This window comes from Fringilla coelebs, assembly GCF_963513975.1.
Source record: "Fringilla coelebs genome assembly, chromosome: 2".
Taxonomy (NCBI): domain Eukaryota; kingdom Metazoa; phylum Chordata; class Aves; order Passeriformes; family Fringillidae; genus Fringilla; species Fringilla coelebs.
The window spans coordinates 67,373,078-67,393,367 of NC_140029.1; the positions used below are offsets into that span (position 1 = coordinate 67,373,078).

The following is a 20,290-nucleotide window of genomic DNA, read 5'->3' on the forward strand; positions in this document are numbered from 1 at the left end:
GGGAGAGGGGAGAGACAGAATAAGCCTCAAAATGTGATAAGATGCTGGTAGACAGTATTTTTGTTTCCTGCTGAGTTAAAGATGTTCTTCAAAATTGTTACTGAGTCAAAGCTTCTGTGTCCTGGGATTTTCTCATGAGTGATGTTTCTTAGACCACTTAATCTTAAGATTTTACTGGTATTTGAAACAAAAATGTCCTGTGTTCCTTCCTTTTTACTGACAAAAACTATTGTGTTGCAAATGTGAAAATGGAATTACAATGATATTTACGTTTACAATGGTATTTACATTAATGGGAGAAATTATTATAGCAAAGTCTTTTAATGTTTTCTTTTTTTTTCTTCTCGTAAATCAAATCAGATTCTGTCTTATTTTTTATGCTTTGACTTTGATGGTCATACATGTTAGGAGTGATCACTAGGATTTCCTGCTTATGATGTTTCTACTGCTTGTGGTACAAGCAAACTCATTGTCAAAAAAAGAAGACTTCTTTACAAATCTGGAATATTTGAAGAGGGTGGTATTTAGGCAGTCTTGCCCCTTAAAGCAGACTTATTTCAAAATTTTATTTTTATCTCCTGTTCAGAATAAAAATGGAAAGGAAAAAAAAATCAACATAATTGAAAAGAACCCTAAAATATCATTTCAGTGATATGTATCATTTATCTGAGAAAAAAAATAGGAAGTCTTATTAGAAGGTTTATGTATGGTCAAATATAATCCAGGAGGGACATCATCAGCATGTCATATATATGACATATGTATTGTCAGAATTCCTTCATGGTAACTCAATTTAAATCAAGATGCTCAAGCTGAAAATGTGCACTGAAGTGTACATATTAAACATCTGCTGTTTAAAAAAAGTCTAAAAATATTTGGAGAGGGAAATGAACTGAAAATTCTGCTTTCTGTTGTTTTATCTTTTAAGACATTTAGCTCTGTAGATCGTATATGCAAAATTCCTGATATACCAATGCTGTTTAATTATGGAAATCATGGAAACCTAGGATATGAGATATAGTATTAAAAGAAAGCTATTTGCTAAACCAATCCAGTCAGTTTCTTTTGGGTACTCAATGTGATGTACAGGTAGAAAGTTACAGAAATTCAAAAGAAATGAGGGGAACAGTTTTGTAAAGTTATTGAAAAAATGAGTAGAACTGGGTTGCTTCTTGGGTATTTTTATAGCATGCTTTGAGAATAAATTTTCTTTACTGATGCATATGCTAAAAAAAATCTTTTGCTGCAGTCTCTCTGCATTGCTTTCCAAAATTTGAGGATGAAGGACATAGCTCTATTTTTCATACTGGTTTGCATGAAAAAAGGTGCCAAATTACTAGCTTTTTGATCAGGTAAATTTGCAAAAAAAAAAATCACCCAGCTAAGAGAAGTTCAGGCTTCCCTGGGATGAGTGCAGGCGTTCTCCTTACTGTGTGCAACATGGCCCATCTTCAGGTCATGCAGCCGGACAGTTTTTGAGGGACTCTTATGGTGTGAATCTAAGTCCTGTATCTGATAACAGCTTAAACCAATTGGTTTAGTATTCTTTCCCTGTAGGCTGAAAAAGGGGAAAACAGATAAGAGTGTCCCTTGTCTCCTTTGCTGCTTAGTACGTTGTAGTATAAATGCAGAGAAGTGAAATATAAGGCTCTTGCTATATGTAGGTGTTCTCCACTTCTATAGTACCAATACAGTAAAATCACCACATATTTTCCCACCCCCTACGTACTTAAAGAAAAAATAGCTTATGCCTGAGATGTAAAATTAATCTTGCGGAGATCAGCAGCACGTTGCTTTCCTCAAATTCTATTGCTTCCATAGAGATTCATTTTCCATTTCAAATTGCTAGGAGAGCCATACAATATTTAGGTAGCTACGTCTGTAGAAATCTTTTGTGGGATACAACTGAGTCCAGATAAAGAAGATCTGCAGTTAACTTTGCGGTCCGGATCTGTGCAAACTTTTAAAAAAAATAAGAATCAAAACTGTAAACCAATGATAATATCTAAAATTAATGCTGTAGAACTTTCTGTACTATTTAAACTAACTTTCAGATTACAATGAAATTAATAGCTCATTTGCCAGAGTAATGAAAAGCAATGCATTGTATTAAACCTAGGATGGATATAGAGTTCTACTGATATGAAAAGCTTTCTTACCAAGCTGAACTGGAGAAACAATGCACGTCTCTTGCATAACCTCTGCCTCTGCAGGTGTTATCAACTACTTTATTGTCTTCATCGTGTAAATGAGCAAAAGAAAATGTAGCATACACCCTCTTGAGATACATAAACATATCAAAAACTGCGCAGAGATAGACAAAGATAACAGATTGGACAAAATTCTTGACAGTCTCCCTTGAGCTCCAGTCCATCCACAAAAGCCTTGCCTTTTCACCCAAAAAGAGGAAGTGCTGAGGATCCCATGTTGCCATGACAATTGGCTGCTCTGTACTTCACCAGGACTCTGGTATCTGCGTTGGAACTTTGCACATCTGAGTGATGCACATACACTTCTGTCCTGAGGAAACAGAGTTCTCCATTTGATTCCTTGACTTCCTTCTGTCCTGGCTCCCATGCAGTAACCTCTCCTGTCTTAAGAGAAGCTTAATGTTTCCTATGAATTTTCTTCAAACAAAGAGTCCATTATTTAATCCAGCGCACCCAGATGTTCTAGCTGGACCCTGGGAAGGGGTGGGGGGTGAAGAGGAAGTCAGAAACAGTAAAACTTTCATAAATGGCTGTTCTTTTGTTATGTCTTTTGAAAATGGAGTAGTGCCCGCTGTGTTCCATAAACACGTGCGTTGCATTAGGTACAAGGCAATGCATTTCATTCAAGCACATCTAAATATTAGGGGGGAAACCAGCATGAAGTTATGGTTGCAGGGAAAATTTATGGGGAAGAAGAAAGAGTTCTGCCTACTTCAGTGAGTAATAACTTGATTGGTCGACATTTATAGGGTAATATTGAAAGAGCAAACAAATGTAAGTCATTTAATTAGGAAATGGAGAAAAAAACAAGAATAAGAAAGGAGAAGCTGAAGTTGGCATGTACAGCAACAGCTATAAAAGTATCTGTTGAGTTTCTCTTCATAATGAAGAATGGGGAACTCAGCATCTGATTCACACAAGGTTTCTCTCAAATTGCAGATCACAATAGTTGTGCCAGCGTAAAACTGGGAATTATGTATCTGTGTGTGTCTGGCATGCTTTGTGTGGAAGTTCTGAGTGGATGTTTGTAATAATTTTTCATTAGTATGTATAACCCATCCTCATAAAATTACTATGTTCTCCTGGCCCGCTGTGAATTAAAATAAAACGTATCAGTCAGTGTGTGTGTGTGTATGCTACCACATTAATAATAATTTGCAGGATGATAGGGATTGTTTCAGCTGCCTGATTCAATATGGGAAGTCAGGGAGATTGTAAATCATGGAACAAATTATCTTTTATCTTAAAAAAGAGTGAAAACACTGCTGTTAGATTTATGTGAATGAACATATGCTTTTGCACCTAGCTGTTCTGGAAACAAATTAGTAAAACAGCTCTCCATACTGATGCTTTTGAGTTTTTGGAACAATAGTTAAAATAGTGTTTATACTTTTTTGGGGTTCTTCTTCATTTTTTTCTAACATGTGATTAAATAAATAATTATGTTCTAACCCTTTAAATTCCTTTTTTAAAAATGTAAATTATTTGTTTGGTTGACTTCAAGGTTTGCGTATACAGGCAATTTCAGTAGCTTGAAAAGTAATCACCCATCAGCTCAGATGTATAAATTGTGCATGTACACATAATTAAATCTTCCATTGTAGGCTCAGCTAAGCCATGATGCATTAAGTCACTTTTACTATGCATGTATGCAGATAATGGCTCTGACTCAGCTGACACTCAGCATCTGGGTAAACTGCAGTAACCTGGTCATCTGCTTTTCTCTTTTTAAATTTCTGTTTTAAAACAGACATAACAATTTTTTCTTTTGCTTTTTAAAAATACTTTTTCTATTTTGGCTAGGCATGGATCCAGTTTTTTTGGTGAGGGTGGATCAGCCGGGTTCTGCACATTAACTTGGGGCCACAAAGTGAGAGGGGTTCCTAAGACCTGTGTCCACAGCTGTGGCTCATACTGCTGTGAAAAGAGAAGTCAAAAGTCCTTCTCTGTTAGAGGCACCAGGAGAAAAAGCACTCATCAACGAGCTCAGCGCAGACCAGCACTGTGGAGCCACAAAACAATCTCCTGCCCACATGGGAGTCTGCAGGAAAGGGTGGGAGGTTGACAGCTTTTTGGATCTGGCCCCATTTCATCTTAATCTGCTCTGGCTCCTGATCTTTTCAAAGTCTCCCCATTGTGCGTGTGATTTCTGCTAAACACGCAGAGAAATTTTTAAGATCAAGACCATATGATCTAGCAAGATTAATCTACCCTTTGGCCTTCACCTCTCCCTCCCACTGGGGGAGAAGTTTGGTTCTGCTAATTTGTCATGTTACTTTTTTTCTTCTTCTTCTGCCATCATTTTTTTTTCTCCTCATGGTTCACCTAAATTGGGGACTTTTACCCAAACACTTTCATCCTATAATGAAGATAAATAGATTTCTTCATGTCCACTACATGAATTTTGAAGGCATCTTTGTTTATTTCACCCAGTTTTAATACGGAGAATTTGTAACTCATTTGTAGAATATAAGTGTTTTTTCACTTGTGTTATATACTGTGGCTGAGCGAATCCCTGTAGGTCTGTGGAGCAGATGTGTTAGCACAGGCAGTAGAACAGCTTCACTCCTTCCCTCGTCTTCTGCAATGCAGTCAAATTCCAAATTGTTATGATACGCATTAATTAAATATGAATAAATAAAATATCACCCGATAATGAAGCTGCAGTTCCCTCTGTCATATTAAATCATTGATGAGGTGCCCATGAGTAGGAACTGTGGCTGATGATGTCTCCTGCCTCAAAGTCTCTGACTGGTTTTGGGAGCATTTGTGTAAATTTTTCCATCATCCTCGCATCAATAGTCAGAAAAAATCTTTTCCCTCAATAAAAAATATGTGGATCATTATATCCTCCTGCCTCATCAAGCCATTCTTTTCATGTCTCCTGACATCTAAATAGTTATTGAAAGTGGGCCAGTTTTGCAGATAACAATTGTGTAGTTCAACTATGTTATCTTGTTATGTATCAGTATGTAATTTGTAAGCTTGTTAGAATAAAGAGGTTTTTAGTAATAGACGCTGAGTACCTCTATTACCTGTTTCTGTTTTTAAAGTCATATTTATGCTATAAAAATGCTCATTTTGGTGAAGGAATGGAAGAAATCATGAACAAAATAAAAATACTTGTTTGCTCTTTCTGTTTCAAAGCAGCCCAGATGTTAATCCAGCTATTCTGGATTCTGCAGATCCTACTCTGCTGAAAATAATGTCTGAATTCAGTAGTCATGCTCTTCTGAAAATGCCTTCTGTCCCCATAATGGCTTTTGACCCATTTGAAACGTTATTTCTGCCTCCATATCTATTACTTTTGTATCTATAAACATCTCAGATTTGCAATACTTAATTTTGGACTCTACTGTTTGCACCATATTCCTGTCACCTGTGAGAGGTACACAGATTATTTGGTTTATATGTTGTGAGAAAGCAGATATTTGGTTTCATCAGATGTGAATTTCTTATTAGGGAAAGGAGCTCCTCTTTGAACAGTAAGGCAATTTTCTCATGAGACTGGTCACTTAAAGGATGCTGCTTATTTGAAGCAGTTCAGGCATCAGAATTCTATTCCCCTTCTTCAACTGTTCCTGTTGATCACTTAATTTGTATAGCTCAGTCCATCAAGTGTTTCTTGCTCCTGGCTTTAGTCCATAACTGCAGTGGATATGCCATTGCCTAGTCATGGTCTACAGAGTGATGAGTTGAGACTGAACAGTCAAAGTACTTGGAGGGTTTGCTTTACTATGTTCTCTGGTATTTTATCACTGAATTTGCACTGGCTTATAATACTTATATCTTTTTCCCTATATTTCTTACTTTTTAATTTTCTTTCCCTCAAAGCAATGTCTCTAGTCCTCTGCTTTTATGTGTTTGATGAACTGAACCTTCTGTCACATAAAGATAGCATGGAGTAATAATAATTAGGAGAGAAATTTTTCAGGGGTTGATTATTTACTTTCTGTATCTCACAGAATTCCTGTTAATACTAGAGATGCCCAAGTGAGATTTAAGTAAACCCTCTCACACAGCCCAGCAGCCTGTTGCAGGAGCACAGAAGTTAGGATATGCTGATTTACCCTTCAGAGCTCCATTGTCTCAAAGCTAGGTTGGTGCCACCATTCAAGTTAATTCTAGGATAGCACCTCCAGATCTTTATGCTGAAGTCACAGAATAAACGTGCCTCATCAAAAAATCCCCATTTGTTCATCGCAGTCTTTCAGCACAGGAAAACATGCCTGATCTACACAACAGAGTTTTGGCATCCAGAATTACCTTTTATCTCCACAGGTTTGCATGCAAGCACATGTTAATGTGGAGTAAGCAAACAAAGCCCAGCTTGTGGCACCTAAGTAGAACCACATGCCGAAAATCTCAGCCAGCAACGCAGCTGCCAGCAAATCTTCAGCGCGCACACATCCCAGGAGCAATGTCAGCAGCTGCGAGCCCAACAACATTTCTGGCAGTGATGTTTTCCAGTTTAGGCCTTGCCACGCTTTATATCTCTTGCCCATCTGTTTGTTTTGCATTGTGTTACATCATCTTGATTGCAATAGTTAAATTATAAAATCATCGGGGGATCGTACAGAGAGGGAAGCTGCCTTGTTCAGGTTGCCTCAGAGAGGGCTTTCTATTCATAGATGTTGGTGTCAGAGAAAGTGTAGAGGCATTTTTGTGGGAGGAACAGACATATGGGAGGCTGGGACTGACACACAAAACCATGGGGAGGTTAGAAGCAAATTGGAAAGTTAAGGCAAAGATATGTTGTCTTCAGTATTTCTACGTTTTGGGTATGAAGAGGATTTATGATGTCCATGAAGAGATTCTTGTGTTTCAGACACTGGAGGAATGGAAATTAGGAGTTCTAGGGACTATTTTAGCATTGGCATTGTTGTCTATATCAGTATTTTGTGACTTTGAACAATATTGTTATCTGTATGCTTAAGTAGGTGGTAAGAAGTCACATTCTCTCTTAGAATAACTAGAGGAAGGTAGAATAGGTCCTGCGAATAAACCTGGTTTTTAAGTTAACTTTAGGGTTCAACTGTGTTACGAATTTTCTATATTTGCCTTTTTATTTTTTTAAATATTCCTGTAAAAAAGAAAGTATGTTTTAATGACTTTTCAAAGGAAATTAAGTAGCTTTTTGCGAATATTTGTAGATAAGTTAGCATAAGGTATTTAGTGATAGTTGTTCCTTATCTATTCAGAAACAGCTTCAGAGCGTTGCATCCTTTCCAAGAGTAGGAATACTTTTTAATATGGAATAGTCTCAAAATTTTAAATGAATGAATGTTTTAAAGAAGTAAGGCTTTAAATGAAAAACATGTCTGAGAAAATTATGGAGGATTCACAAAGAATAATGCGGCACAACTTGTTAAATTATTTATTTGTTAATCTTTCATACTTGCTACACAACTTCAAAACCAGCCCAATATTTTGTCAATTCATGTGACAGTCCTCTTCAGACACTTAGGAGGATATCAACTTTGTTTAAAAAATTGGGAATTGATAGGGTTCCATATTAGCAAATTTTATCAATCATAGTAATGGCTTTCATTTAGTGGAAGAAGATCAACTCAGACTGGATTTGTCTAACATCAGCTAAGTCTGTGCAGCTCATTAGTGAAATAAGGTTACAAAAAACACTTGTAAAAACAACCCACTGAAATGCTAGACACTATCATAAATGATACCTATAACTTTTTAGGTGAAGTGTAAAGCATTGTTTTCAACAATAACCAAGGCAATGTATATAAATGCAGTCTTTCGATCCATAGTTAGCACTCCTCCTGTACCCCCTGCCTACACTCTTCTTGTTGATTATCATTTAGGCACTGGCTGCATATTAACCTCTGATCCTTGCTTCACATGGTTACAGTCCAGAGTGCTTCAGAAGGTTATGTAGGCTAATGTGGTTTTGATTGGTTGGCTTTTATTCTCTCTTTCTTTCTTTTTTTTTTTTAACAACTTTTTTTGAGCTACATGGAATGTGTGAGCTTTTCTGTTTTCATCTAAGTTTTTTTTATCTGGACATGCCTGTGAGCTTAAGAATGAAAGATGTGTTTTGAGAGCAGATTGAGTTGTGGAAAATGTAGATAGAGACATCATGCCTTTTCATCAACCCTAGCATTACAAAATCAGTTTAGATCTGTCCAATGAAAGTAAAAAAGCATCTAATCCATGAAGTTAGTAAGAATTGGCTTCTTTCAGTATGAAGTTCTGTCATCTAGTTGGTTTTGAGGAAATGGACATATATCTCAATGATATGAGACAATATTAGCCAACCAGGCTCTGAATTGTCTGTGAAGGACAAGATCTGTTTTTTGGAGATATCGGTTCTGCTAATGTCCTGTTGAGAAAAATTCTAAAAGTTAATCATTCTGGCCTTTGAAGACAAATAAAAGATTTATATCTCAATAGTCTCCCTAGTCAGGAAATTATAATTATTTTAATTCACAATTAAGCAATCAATTTTCCCTCACTAAAATGCTCTTTGACTTTCACTCAGTTTTACATACAGTTAGAGTGTATCTCCTTTTACTTATCTTTCAGCTAAATTCAGGCAGAAGTGCTGACAGTGAAAAAACTTGGAGTACCTTTTATGAGTCATACTAGGAAGATGCAATCAAAAGAATCGTGGAAGGGATTTGAGAGGTTCCATGGGAGGACCTGGCCTACCTAAATTGACTTTATAGGTTACTGGCTAACATGTGTATGTGCGGTTATTGTTAGGGAAATTCAACAAATCCTCCACATGATCTGTTCCAGTACTCCTTATCCTTGCAGTTGAAAACAGGTTTTCTCATGTCTGAATTAATCTACCTTTTGGAAACTTAATATTGCTCTGCTTTGTTGTATTTGTAATAAAACTAATTGTAGGAGTTTAGTTTTTCTTCATTTTGGCAGTCTATTAAGTATTGAAGGCTGCTGTTTTGTCTCATCACTTCTTTTCTGAAAAGAAAGATCCCATTTATATTAACTCTGCTTCATTAGTCATATTTCCTCATGTTGTAATTTTCCTTAGTATTCTCTTAATCCTCTGAAGGTGAAATCCTCATTTTTATAAATGGGAAACACAAAAGGGGATTCGTGTTAGCTAACGCTGCAGTAGCCCAAGGGATTAAGTCAGATGTCCTCCACGGAGGTGATACCCTCAGTGGGGGATGATTCCATTTGCTGTAGTAGTTTATATCAAATTCAGCATGTGACCCACTGCAAAGCTATGTCCCTCTTTGTAGAAATGCTGTTTTGCATTTAAGCAACTGACTCTTGTAGTGATGGCTTCAACCTTTATTTTGTTGCTTTTTTTTTTGTGGTTCTAGTACCTTGGACTTGTTGAATTTTATCTGTTTTTTCTGATGACTTTGCAGTTTTCAGATTTATAGTGTTCCACAATGCCTACAGCTTTACCTATGGTACTGTCATCTACAGATTTAAAAAGCATTTAGATAATTGCATTAATTGCATATTAAGACAAATGTTGACCAGGAACTCTGGTGAGTTTCTCTGCTCATTGTCTCCTAGTTTGGCAGTAAACTACCCTGGTTAGCTCTTCCAATGCCCATCTTAAAAGCAATTTCTGTAGATGGTATTTTCTTGAATCACAGATGAGTTTTGAAGTTCTGAGCAGAAAGCTCAGAATCTCTACTGTCTCACCTATTATCCTTTATAGGAAGACTACTTTGACACAGTTTATTCTTGACAAAGCTATTTTGATTTTTGTATATAATTTCAATATCTTCTATCTTCTAAGCTTCAAATATTTTGTTTCCTTTCTTGCTTTGTATTGTCATGGAAATAAAGAAGGGCTGACCTTGAAAGGGACCTGTAAAGGTCATCTCATGCTGGGTGCCCAGGATCATGTCTAAATGGCTTTTGAATATCCCCAAGGCTGGAGACTCCACCATCTCTCTAGGAAACCCATGCCACCTTCAAAGTGAAAAGATGTTTTCTGCTGCTCAGATGGAATCTCCTGTGTTTCAGTGTGTGCCCATTGCTTCTTGTCTTGCCACAACCAAAAGGAAAGGAGCCTGATCTGTCCTCTTTATACTCTCCCTTTGGATAACTTTTCTCAATAATCTCAAATAAGGGTGTCTTCTCTGCAACTCCTAGTTTTCTGTTGTGTCCCAGTTTTAAAGACAGGTATTTGCTTTGACTTTCTCTCTTGGATCTTTATTTGTCCTTCAAAATCTTCATAAAATAGTGTCTGGTAGCTTGGAGTTCATCTTAGATGGTTCTCTAAATATTCTTCGCATCTCGCTAATTGAAAAATGTTATCTAAAAACTGTCTTTGACTTTTTCTCTTCTTAGTGTATCTTGTCTTCTAGTCTCACTGTTGTTAAAGTTATGTTGTCTGCCTGATTGCAGTTAGTCTTTTTAATGATCATTTAAATATCAAAACTCCCTACAACAATTGGCTTCTCATATTCATCTGGTTTTTAATGGATATTGTATATTTGTATATCCCTGGTTTTGTGCAAGACTCTTTGCTAATCTAACTAATTAGCTGTGTAAGCCATGGGAATTTGATTTGTGTTTAACTGTTATGACTGTAATCATTATCCCACTATAGTCTAATTAATTTCTTTGAAAAAAAAAAAAAGGCTTTTAAAACTTAATACTTCACAATAAAGTTGCCAGACTAATAAGTAGGCAGATTTAATTGGAAAAAAATCGAAGCAGAAGTAGGGCAGTTTAAATACATATTTTGTTGCTCACCACAAATAAGTTGCACAGAAAAATCTGTAACTTCAGGAGACCTTGCTAAAATATATTAAAAGTTAACTGTTTTGAATGGATATTTCTCAGTAATACCTTTAGCTGATATTTTCCACATGAAGACGATGTTCTGCAGATGAGGGTTTATATTTGTAACTGGGAAATGGCATGAGCTTCTAAACTTCCAAAAGAGTAATTTGAAAGAGTGAACAACTGAAAACAATTTATACTCCTCAGACAGCAAGTAGTAATACCAGAACACCAGAATTTGTTGGAATGCAGCACTGACACTTCTCTTAGACCATAATTGAAAAAATATATGATAGAATGCCTGTGTACTTGTTGCTTAGGATGATCTTAATATTTGTCATATGGATTGGATAGGAGGTCTGGTTATTCTCAAAGTAAAGAACAAAATTATTTTTAATCGGTGATAGGACAAATATTACCTCTTTGTGCTGAACAGAAAAGCAAGCATTTTGATGAACAGAATAGCTGACAACTAATTAATTTGTACCATTTTCTCATTTCATCTCCAGTTGAATGAATAAAACAATGCCAAGAAAATTGCCATTCAAACAGTGCAGATAAAGTAAGACACCTCAGTGTTGAATTTTTCCTGTGGCTTCAGCAGTGTTTTTTGGGAGATATCTGTTGATATACTGTATGCCCAGTAAACAAGCTTTTGTCACAGAAAGAAAAGGAAAGCCATAAGCAAAGGCGTGTCACATTTCTTTGTTCCATGAAGAATAATGCTGTGGCCATAATAAAAATAGCACAGGTGGTTGCAGTTGTAATTAGTCATGCCATCTTAAACATTTCCAGTTAAAAGTAGTGATATTTGTGATATTTTGGTCACTGCAGCTGGCATGGTACATCTGCAGAGGTGTAGGGAAAGGGTGCTGAACACAAGGGCAAACATTTGTATCGGCACTGGAAAATCTTGGCTGAAGAATATTGAGCAAACAATGATAATTAAAATCTCTGGGAGTGAAACAGAGTATGTGTCAAGATATGCCAGACATGTCAAAGAGAACATGTGCTAGGGATATATTTTAGATAATGACAAAATTCTCATTTCAACTCAGTCTTCAGGTATTGTAAAACAGTTTCTGATAATCCAGTTTTAATTTCAGAAATTAATATTTTACCCATGCAAGTTCATTCACATTAATTCAGTCAGAAGTATTTCAGATTCACTTAGACAAGGAGGTTTTTAAAAAGTCTTCTAGTTTTTTCTGCCTAAAAATGCGGAGCTCAAAAATAATTAGATATTGTGCCTCATCAGAAAGGCTATTGCAGTAATGAAAAATGTTTTTTCAGTCCTTTTTTTTTCCACTGCTGTGGGCTGGAATCTTTCATGATAGCAGATTTCTGATGTAAAGCAATTTGTGACATAATGGTTTTTTTGTAGACAAAATATTAATGTTGAGGTTTGTGTGAGATGAATCTGCCAAAAAGGTTAAGACTTAGAGAAGTTGGGGAGATAAAATCTACTCATACACAGTAAAGTTACAAAATACAGCAAAATCTTGTATTAATGTTTGTATTAAGTAAAAAAGCCTGTAACCAGGCCAGAGATACTGCTTCTAATCAGGGTATTTTCACCAAACTGAAAACCTAAAATTTGTATCTGACAATTCATGACTAAGACTCATCCTTTCTAACTTAGAGGTTCCTAAGATAGGTCTTAGAAATGAACATTGAACAATGTTCCATTGACTATAGAAGTACTGTGGGGTGAATAGTTCATAATTCATCATATTTTTAGCTAGCATTAGATGAGTTCTATCCTCCCAACAGTGTCCTTAAGACAGGAACATTTTTGGAGAAAGAATAGTAAATACTTAAAGCAACATTTTGTAAATCTGTGTACCTCTTCTGGTAAATATTTAGTCTTCGGTGAATTTAGAAACATTTGAATTCATAAATCTGAAGATTATACATTAGAGCTGAATGATATATTAGTGATAATAATATTAGTAGTGATAATACATTCCTTATTTCTTCTTAATGAGGTATTTTTGGAGTAGTGCATACATCTGAAAACATTCTTAGCTTGGGTGAAGTGATTCGCGTTCCTAAGACCTTCCAAGATTCTCTATTTTCTTGATGTGTAATAAGGCATAGATGGCTTTAATAGTTTGTATTTTATTGTATATACTTACCCCAGTTTTAGAATTGGAGAATGATTTTTCACATGAAACAAAGTCTAGCGGTTTCTGTATTTTATACTCCCATTAAAGTATATTTCTTTGCAGAAAAAAAAAAAGGAGATTTAGGTAACTGCTTCCACAAGTATTTGGCACACAGTAAAATAGAATTCCTAATCTTTATCATGTGTGGAAGACCAATTACTGGTAAGAAATCAAATCAGAAGATCCAATGTCTTAAAACCCCATGCGTTTACAGTGACATGGAGCTTAGTGCATGGGATCAAACCGAAGGATTTTGCATTCTACGCACACATCGCTGTCCACCCGCATCTGCAATGTGTTCAGGAACACATTGAACAGGAAGACATGCAGGAAAAAATTGAAGCAGGCACAACCATGACGATAGAAGCTTGGAAATTACTTAAACCTCTGCGAAACACTCTATATCCCTTTCATTTTTGGAAACTGCATGATAGTTACCCTTTTGAACATGTTGTAATTGCAAGTCACAGCTGCCAGTGACTGATCAGTTGGGTAGGGTGAGTTGCAGTGTGTATCAATGCCACTAGACAAGAGGCTCTTGCTGAAGAGAGTGAAACTTAGTTCTGCAAACAGAAGATTACTGGCATTAATTGAAGGCATGAATACAGCTGAAAAGTAAAATCTTATTAGCTGCATTAAGAATTAGCAGCATGGGACAAATTACCATTAGCATTAAAAACTAAAATTGGTACTGCATTTGGGGTAATGATCCACTGATTGGCCTGAGGACATTGCTGGTGACGCTAATGTCTTTAAGCAGTGGTAAAAGGCAGCAGCCTGGGGCTTACAGTAAAGTGGCTTACCAACAACCACAGACATCCCTGATCCTCCCCTCCTTGCTTATCTGCAGGATACAGCTGTTGCTGAAACCAAGTTAAATGTTCTCGTCTTAGAGAAACCGATTGGCAGAGTTACTGAAAATATAAAATCTATTCCCTACACACAGACCTCAAAGAAAAGCAAAACACAGCAGAGAGTGATATTTCTGCCCAGAAAGAACTCATGAAGGCCATACAGTCAACTTCTGAGTTGCTGACAAGTAAGCCTTTTTGATCTCTTGGTAATTTAAATAACTTTTCACAGTCTTCTCTAGAAGCACATTAAGCTTTTTCATTTTATGACACATTTATTGCAGATTAGTTACTCTCTGCTGCTTTTTTGCCATTGTAAAATCTAATGAGCGTAGAAGCTAATGTAACATTTTGGAAATGAAACATCATGGGGCTGGAGACTGCAGGCATTGTGATTCTGTGTGTTAGCATCCTTTATTTACCTCATGCTTACCTCATTTTATCCATTTGGCAACAGGAAGAGTCAAGAGCTCACAAGTATGTATGTTGGGTTTCCTCCCTGATTCTGACAGTTCCTACTGTTGATTGACACCATTGTACGTCTCAGTAACTCTATTTTTCTTATCTTGTCCCTACAGTCTTAATTATGTCAGATTGTAGCCTTGGGGTACTTTCTCTTTTTTTTGCCTCAGCTCTATTGTTAATGTCTAATAAAGGCCTCAGAACTCTGTGGTAATATTCCATACAATAAAGGAATACATTTTTAGCCTTGCTGCTGTTGGTCTGTACTTCTCTTTCCTACTTTATAGCTTTGTATGTAGTTATACAATTGAACATCTTATTGCAAGATGTTTTCACTGGAAAAGCATTCTTATTTATACAATATTTTTAGTTGGAAAACAATGAAGTCTGTAAAGTTCAAACTGTAAAGTTGACCTTCTTTTTTCTTGCATTACCATGGGTGTCATCATTTTGTTCCTTTAATCTCAGTCAGTCAATGGTGAGACGAAGGACTGGGGTTTCAGGAAACATTTCTTTCCTTACTGAATATAATATAGAAACACTTGGTGTTCCTTCTTGGCTGGGAATGCCATGCCCACATCAGTGAGAAAGGCAGTTGTCTCTTCTGTCAGGAGTTCAGATCTATTTCTGATACAGACTTGGCATCAATAGAAAATTAGGGGAAAATTGGAGGAAAAACACTCTTATGTTTCATTACTTGCAAAGGACCCGTTGTATAGTAATCCAAATACTGTTAATGAAGAGAAGGTACGTATTAATTTGCTCACCAGTTTAGATTCTGTGTAGAAAACATTTTCAATAAAACATGCATTTTTGTTTTGTTTTCTCTATACACACAGAGCTCTCCTACAGCAACAGGCAAATTATGGCAATGTCTTAGAGGAACAAGCTGTGGTTGTGTGGTTACTTGAGTGGGTTCTTTGCCTGCAGTAAAATTTTACTTTACAAACTAGATGTGACAACAGAATTGCATGCATAAACTGTTCCTGGGAGCTGAGACCTATTTAAAACAAGCAGCCTGGTTGCACTCTGCCTGTGACTGGAAATCCTTTTAGACTTTGAAACTAGTCTTGACCTAGTCTTTAAAAGCATGAGTTTATTGCACACACTGCTGTGTGCGCACTGGCTTTCCTACATGGCTCTCCACAGCCATACTGTAGCCCATGTCCTTTAAGAATAAACTTGTAAACCCATAGGAAAGATGGCACTTGACAAGTTTACCTTAAAGAGAATATATGCTCATTTGAACTGTGACCTTTTAAAATTTCACAACCTGTGAATTATTTTTGAGAGGAAAAAGGAAATTGTACCAAAGAAGTTGATAATTGAGCTCAAAAGGGTTTATAGGAATAGATAGATAGGAAAAAAAGTAGTATTTCTGTAACAGATTCAATAGGACTCAGTAGAGACAGGGAACTGACTCTGCCTAGCACATGATACCACATCTGGAATACTGTCTCTAGCTTAAAGCTCCCCAGTTCAAAGGAGATGTCATTAAACTGGACACAGTTAGAGAAGGACCATCACTGGGGTAGCTGGAGCTCTTGCTGTGTGAGGAGAGGCTGATGGAGCTGGGGGTTTTCAGTGTGAAAAAGGAAATTGCTTCAGGGGTACCTGCCAATGGCCTCCAACGTTAGTGGGCCAGCATCTCTTCTCCATCAAGGTGGTGGAGTCAGGCTCTTCACAGTGGTGCTTGGTAAGAAGGTGAATGGTGATAGATATGAATTGAAGCAAAAGTTTTAGACTGGATATAAAGAAAAATGTCTGAGATGACAGCCTCATTGAAGTCCTGGTAGACAATATCCACTGCTATCCCTGCATCTATCTGCCAAGCTGGACATTTCATTGCAGAGGTATCAAATTGGTTGAGTGTGGCTTCCTGTTGGTGAATCCATGATGACTGCTTTTGATGATTTTCTTGTCCTTAATGTGCCATGAAATTATTTTCATGATTCATTTATCTCTTTCCCAGGGACTGATGTGAGTCTGATTTGTCTTTAGTTCCCTGGGTATTCTTGAAGATAGGAGTAAGATTTACTGGGTGTTCAAATGGCTGTCCCAGTCATCACTATTATTCAAAGACTATTGAGTGACTTCACAAGGACATCATCCAACTCCATCAGCACCTGCAGGGTGCAATGTGTCAGGTCCCATGGACCTACATGTGCCAGTTTTGCTTAAGTATTCTCTGATCTGATCTTCTCCCACCCCGGATAGGTTTTCCTTTATCCAGACTTTCACCCTTCTTCTAGGACCTGGGATTCCTGAAGGTTTGGCTTGATAGTGAAGACAGGCAAAGAAAACATTCAATACTTCAGCTTTTTCCACATTCTGTGTCACTGGTGCCCTATCTCATGCACTGGGGCCCTGTTTCATGGGTGTACATTTTCTGTAGTCTTCCTTTTGTTGCCACTGTGTGTAAAGAAGCACTTTTTGTTGCTCTTGATGTCTTTCATCAGGTTCAATTCTAGTTGGACTTCAACTTTCCTAACTGTGTCTGCATGCTGGGACTTAGACTATATACCTCCCAGGTTACCTGTCCCTGCTTCCACCTATTTTGTGCTTCTTTTTTATGTTTTAATTTGGTCAGCAGCAACATGTTCATCCATGCAGACCTCCTGGCATTTTTGAACATTTCCGGCTTGTTGAGATGGACTGTTGTGGAACTTGAAGGTGCTCCTTTAATATTCCTCAGCTTTCTTGGGTCCCTCTTCTCTCCAGGGCCTTATCCAAGGGGACTCTTCCAAGAAGCTACGTGAAGAGTCCCAAGTCTGCTTATCTGAAGTACAGAACTGTGATCTTGCATTTTGCCCTCCAATCCCTTCACAATACTGAACTCTCCTATCATGGTCACTGCCTCCTGCCTGCACAGTCACAGAGTCTTCCCTTTTTTTGTGAGAGTGAGCAGAGCATGTCTTCTTACTGGTTTTTTCTGTCACTTGGAACTGGAAGTTGACACTGATGTTCTCCAAGATCCTCTTGCACTGTGTATGCCCCAAGTGGGTTGAAGTGTTCCCCAAGTCATCCAGGACTATGAATGTAAAGCTACTTCAAGCTTTGAGCCGGAAACTGGACTAGGAATTTCTCATGTCTAAACTGGATTATCCTATGATCCTGTAATGCTTGTACATTTCTTGGATTATCATATGGTCATCTGTGTTTCTCTCCCATGGAGAGAGATCATTTATCTGCAAGAGTTGACTTCCTCTTAGGGCAGTGTGCGATTTGTGTGGGGTTACTCACAGGTCAGGGTCTGTAAGTGCCCCTCAGAATGATTTGCAGATGAACTGTCTTTGCATGGACACGTTTTGGAGGTGGGAGGGGCTGCAGGAGTTACCAGAAGCTTCCCCGATGTCTGGGGGAAGGCAATGCCAGCTGGCTCCAGGATGGACCCATTGCTGGCCAAGTCTGACCCAATTAGATATGGTGTGTGATAATGCATTTAAGACTGGGTGTTTTTAAGGTATTGAGAGAACCTGAATGAGTATTAATACTTGTAGTACAATAAGAGTTAAGCTTTAGCATGTATTGCAGGAGAGGTATGTAGATAATTGTTTTCTTTACATGCTGGAAATAGGAAAGTTTTTTACATATTGCCTAAAGTAGCTGTTTTCTTCAGAAAGAAGAACTCCTAAATACTTCAGCGAAGCAAATTATATATTCTAATGGGTTTCACTTGTTGGAGTGTTCTGCTTTAGTCTTGTTGTTTGTTGACAATTGGAATATGCAGTTTCCCTTCCTGACTTTTTCCTGTGGATGAGGTCCACGCTAGGATTACATCACAGTTTTAACAGTCTGTTAGGTGTTTGAAAATTTTACTTTTTTGTTTACAGGCAGATAAAGAACCTGTTTACATTTGCATTGTATATAGTTTTTGGAGCAGCTGTTTATGCCAATAAATCAATGTAAGATTCCTGCTGTAGTTACCTAATGGCACCTAATTGAAAGCTTTCATCTGATTGCACCTGTTTTCAGTAGATAATTTCCTCATAGAGTAAATGTTTTTTCTCCATTTCCGCTATTAGGTATAAAACAAGAGAAGTCATCAATGAATCACAAAAAAATGTCAGCAGAAAGGAATTAGCTACTGTTGGGTACTAGGAATGTGTACAGTTTGGTAAGAAAAGCTTCTTTGGGAAGACCAAGGCATTGCTCTGGTCCTCTCAGCTCTCACCTGTGCTGTTTCACTCAGTAATGCATCAGTTCTTGCTTCTATTTCCTTGAACAGCTTGATGAAAGACAAACAGTTAGGGCAGCCAAGAGAAATAAATTTCATTACATCATTCTCGGGTGTATATGTTTAAGTTAATTAGTTATGCTCAATTTTATTTCTTTGTTCTCTAATCTGTCTAAACTATGTTACAGGCTCCATTGATCTGTGAAGACTAAATAATGTGCAGGCTTGTACACGGTATTTTCTGACTAGGAAGAAAAAGCTCTTGTTTATTTCTCTTAACCTTTGTTGAGGAACCTTAACCATGGGAATAAAATAGGAAACAGGTCTGGTATAGAACTAAATGTTTACTGATGTAATTTTAAACAAGTGAAGTGTACTGACATTGTCAGGTGAAGACAGTGTAAACATTTCTGCAGAGTTTTAATTGTGTATTGACTAAGAAGTGGATCTTTTTTTCCCAACTGTGTAATATGTCTGATGATTAATCTAGTATCCATTAGGAGTGCAAGACATCAGTGCTATGCACAATAAGTTCTTTCATCCCAGGCCAAGAACCATTTTGCAGTCGTAAAGCAAGGATGCCTACAGATCTGTGTGGGTGTACATAAACTCTAACCTGAACATCTTGTAGTGTTCTTGAGTGGGAGGGTAATTTCGCCTCTTCATTGATTTTACTGATGTCTCTTATGAGCGAGTAGTGCCGTTTCCCTCACCTGTGATGAATTGTGTGTGCTACACAGTGTGGGCTATTGCTCATCAGAGGATTAAGCAGGAGCAACAAACCTGCTTTATTTTCTTCAAACCTTCCATCAGTGGAAGACAATTGCATCATCGTGTCCGATTGTAACATTTTGATACAGAAAAGATTATTTCCGGTTTTTCTAGAGGAGACTGCCTCGGCTGACAAAAATGCTTACATTGCATCTGGATTGTTTACAAAAAATTGCTACATTGCTTGTACTGAAATCTTCAAAAGCAAAGAAATTTTATGAGTAGTCTCAGTACTGTTAAATTAAGCTGTCCTAAGTACCTGCAGTAACCATGGAATTTAAAAGTCTGGATTACTGCAGCAGTTCTTTGTCTGGGATATGGTACGTACTGTACTTGGATTTTAATGGAGCCGTTTGTACAGATTTTATACTTTCTCATAAAACTCCTCAAGGTGAATGAAAACAAGCGTGGGCTAAATGTTTTCAGTTCTCAATGCTCTTTCTGTTACAGAATCTTGCTGGCTTTCTTAATTGCTAACTTATGCTGTTTCTTTGTCTTCTAGAATGTCGGGTGGTGAAATCTACTTCCTATACTAAAATAGCTTCGAGTTCACGTAGGAGCACCACCAAGAGCCCAGGCCCATCCCGACGCAGCAAGTCTCCTGCTTCTACTAGCTCAGGTACAGCAATCAAACAGTCCTTTTTAACAACAGCAACCATTCTGTTCCAAGAGAGTGGGCAATGCACTTGAAATGCCTTGTTCCTGTGGAAAAACATTGCATGTATAAAATAGTTGATACTAAAAAGTCGTGTGTTTTCTCAGTGACCATCTGAGGTCAAGTGTCTTCCCAATACAAAATAAAGCTTCAGCATGTTATAAATCATACTCTGGCATTACAGTGGTTCAATTCACTTTATTTTTTCATGCATGTTTTTGCTTCCAATAACTAAACACTGAGGAAAAAAAATG

General features: G+C 37.3%; 1 protein-coding gene across 2 annotated transcripts in view; it reads left to right on the forward strand.

Annotated features, from left to right (window-relative positions):
* The window catches only part of DCLK1 (doublecortin like kinase 1), a gene marked incomplete at both ends in the record, with an annotated part of 221,169 nt that overhangs the window by 129,395 nt on the left and 71,484 nt on the right, over positions 1-20,290 (forward strand). For both annotated transcript variants that reach the window (XM_084201297.1, XM_084201298.1), the window contains one exon: positions 19,884-20,000. In XM_084201297.1, the coding sequence (XP_084057423.1) occupies positions 19,884-20,000 (117 nt within the window). The remainder of the gene's footprint in view (positions 1-19,883; positions 20,001-20,290) is intronic.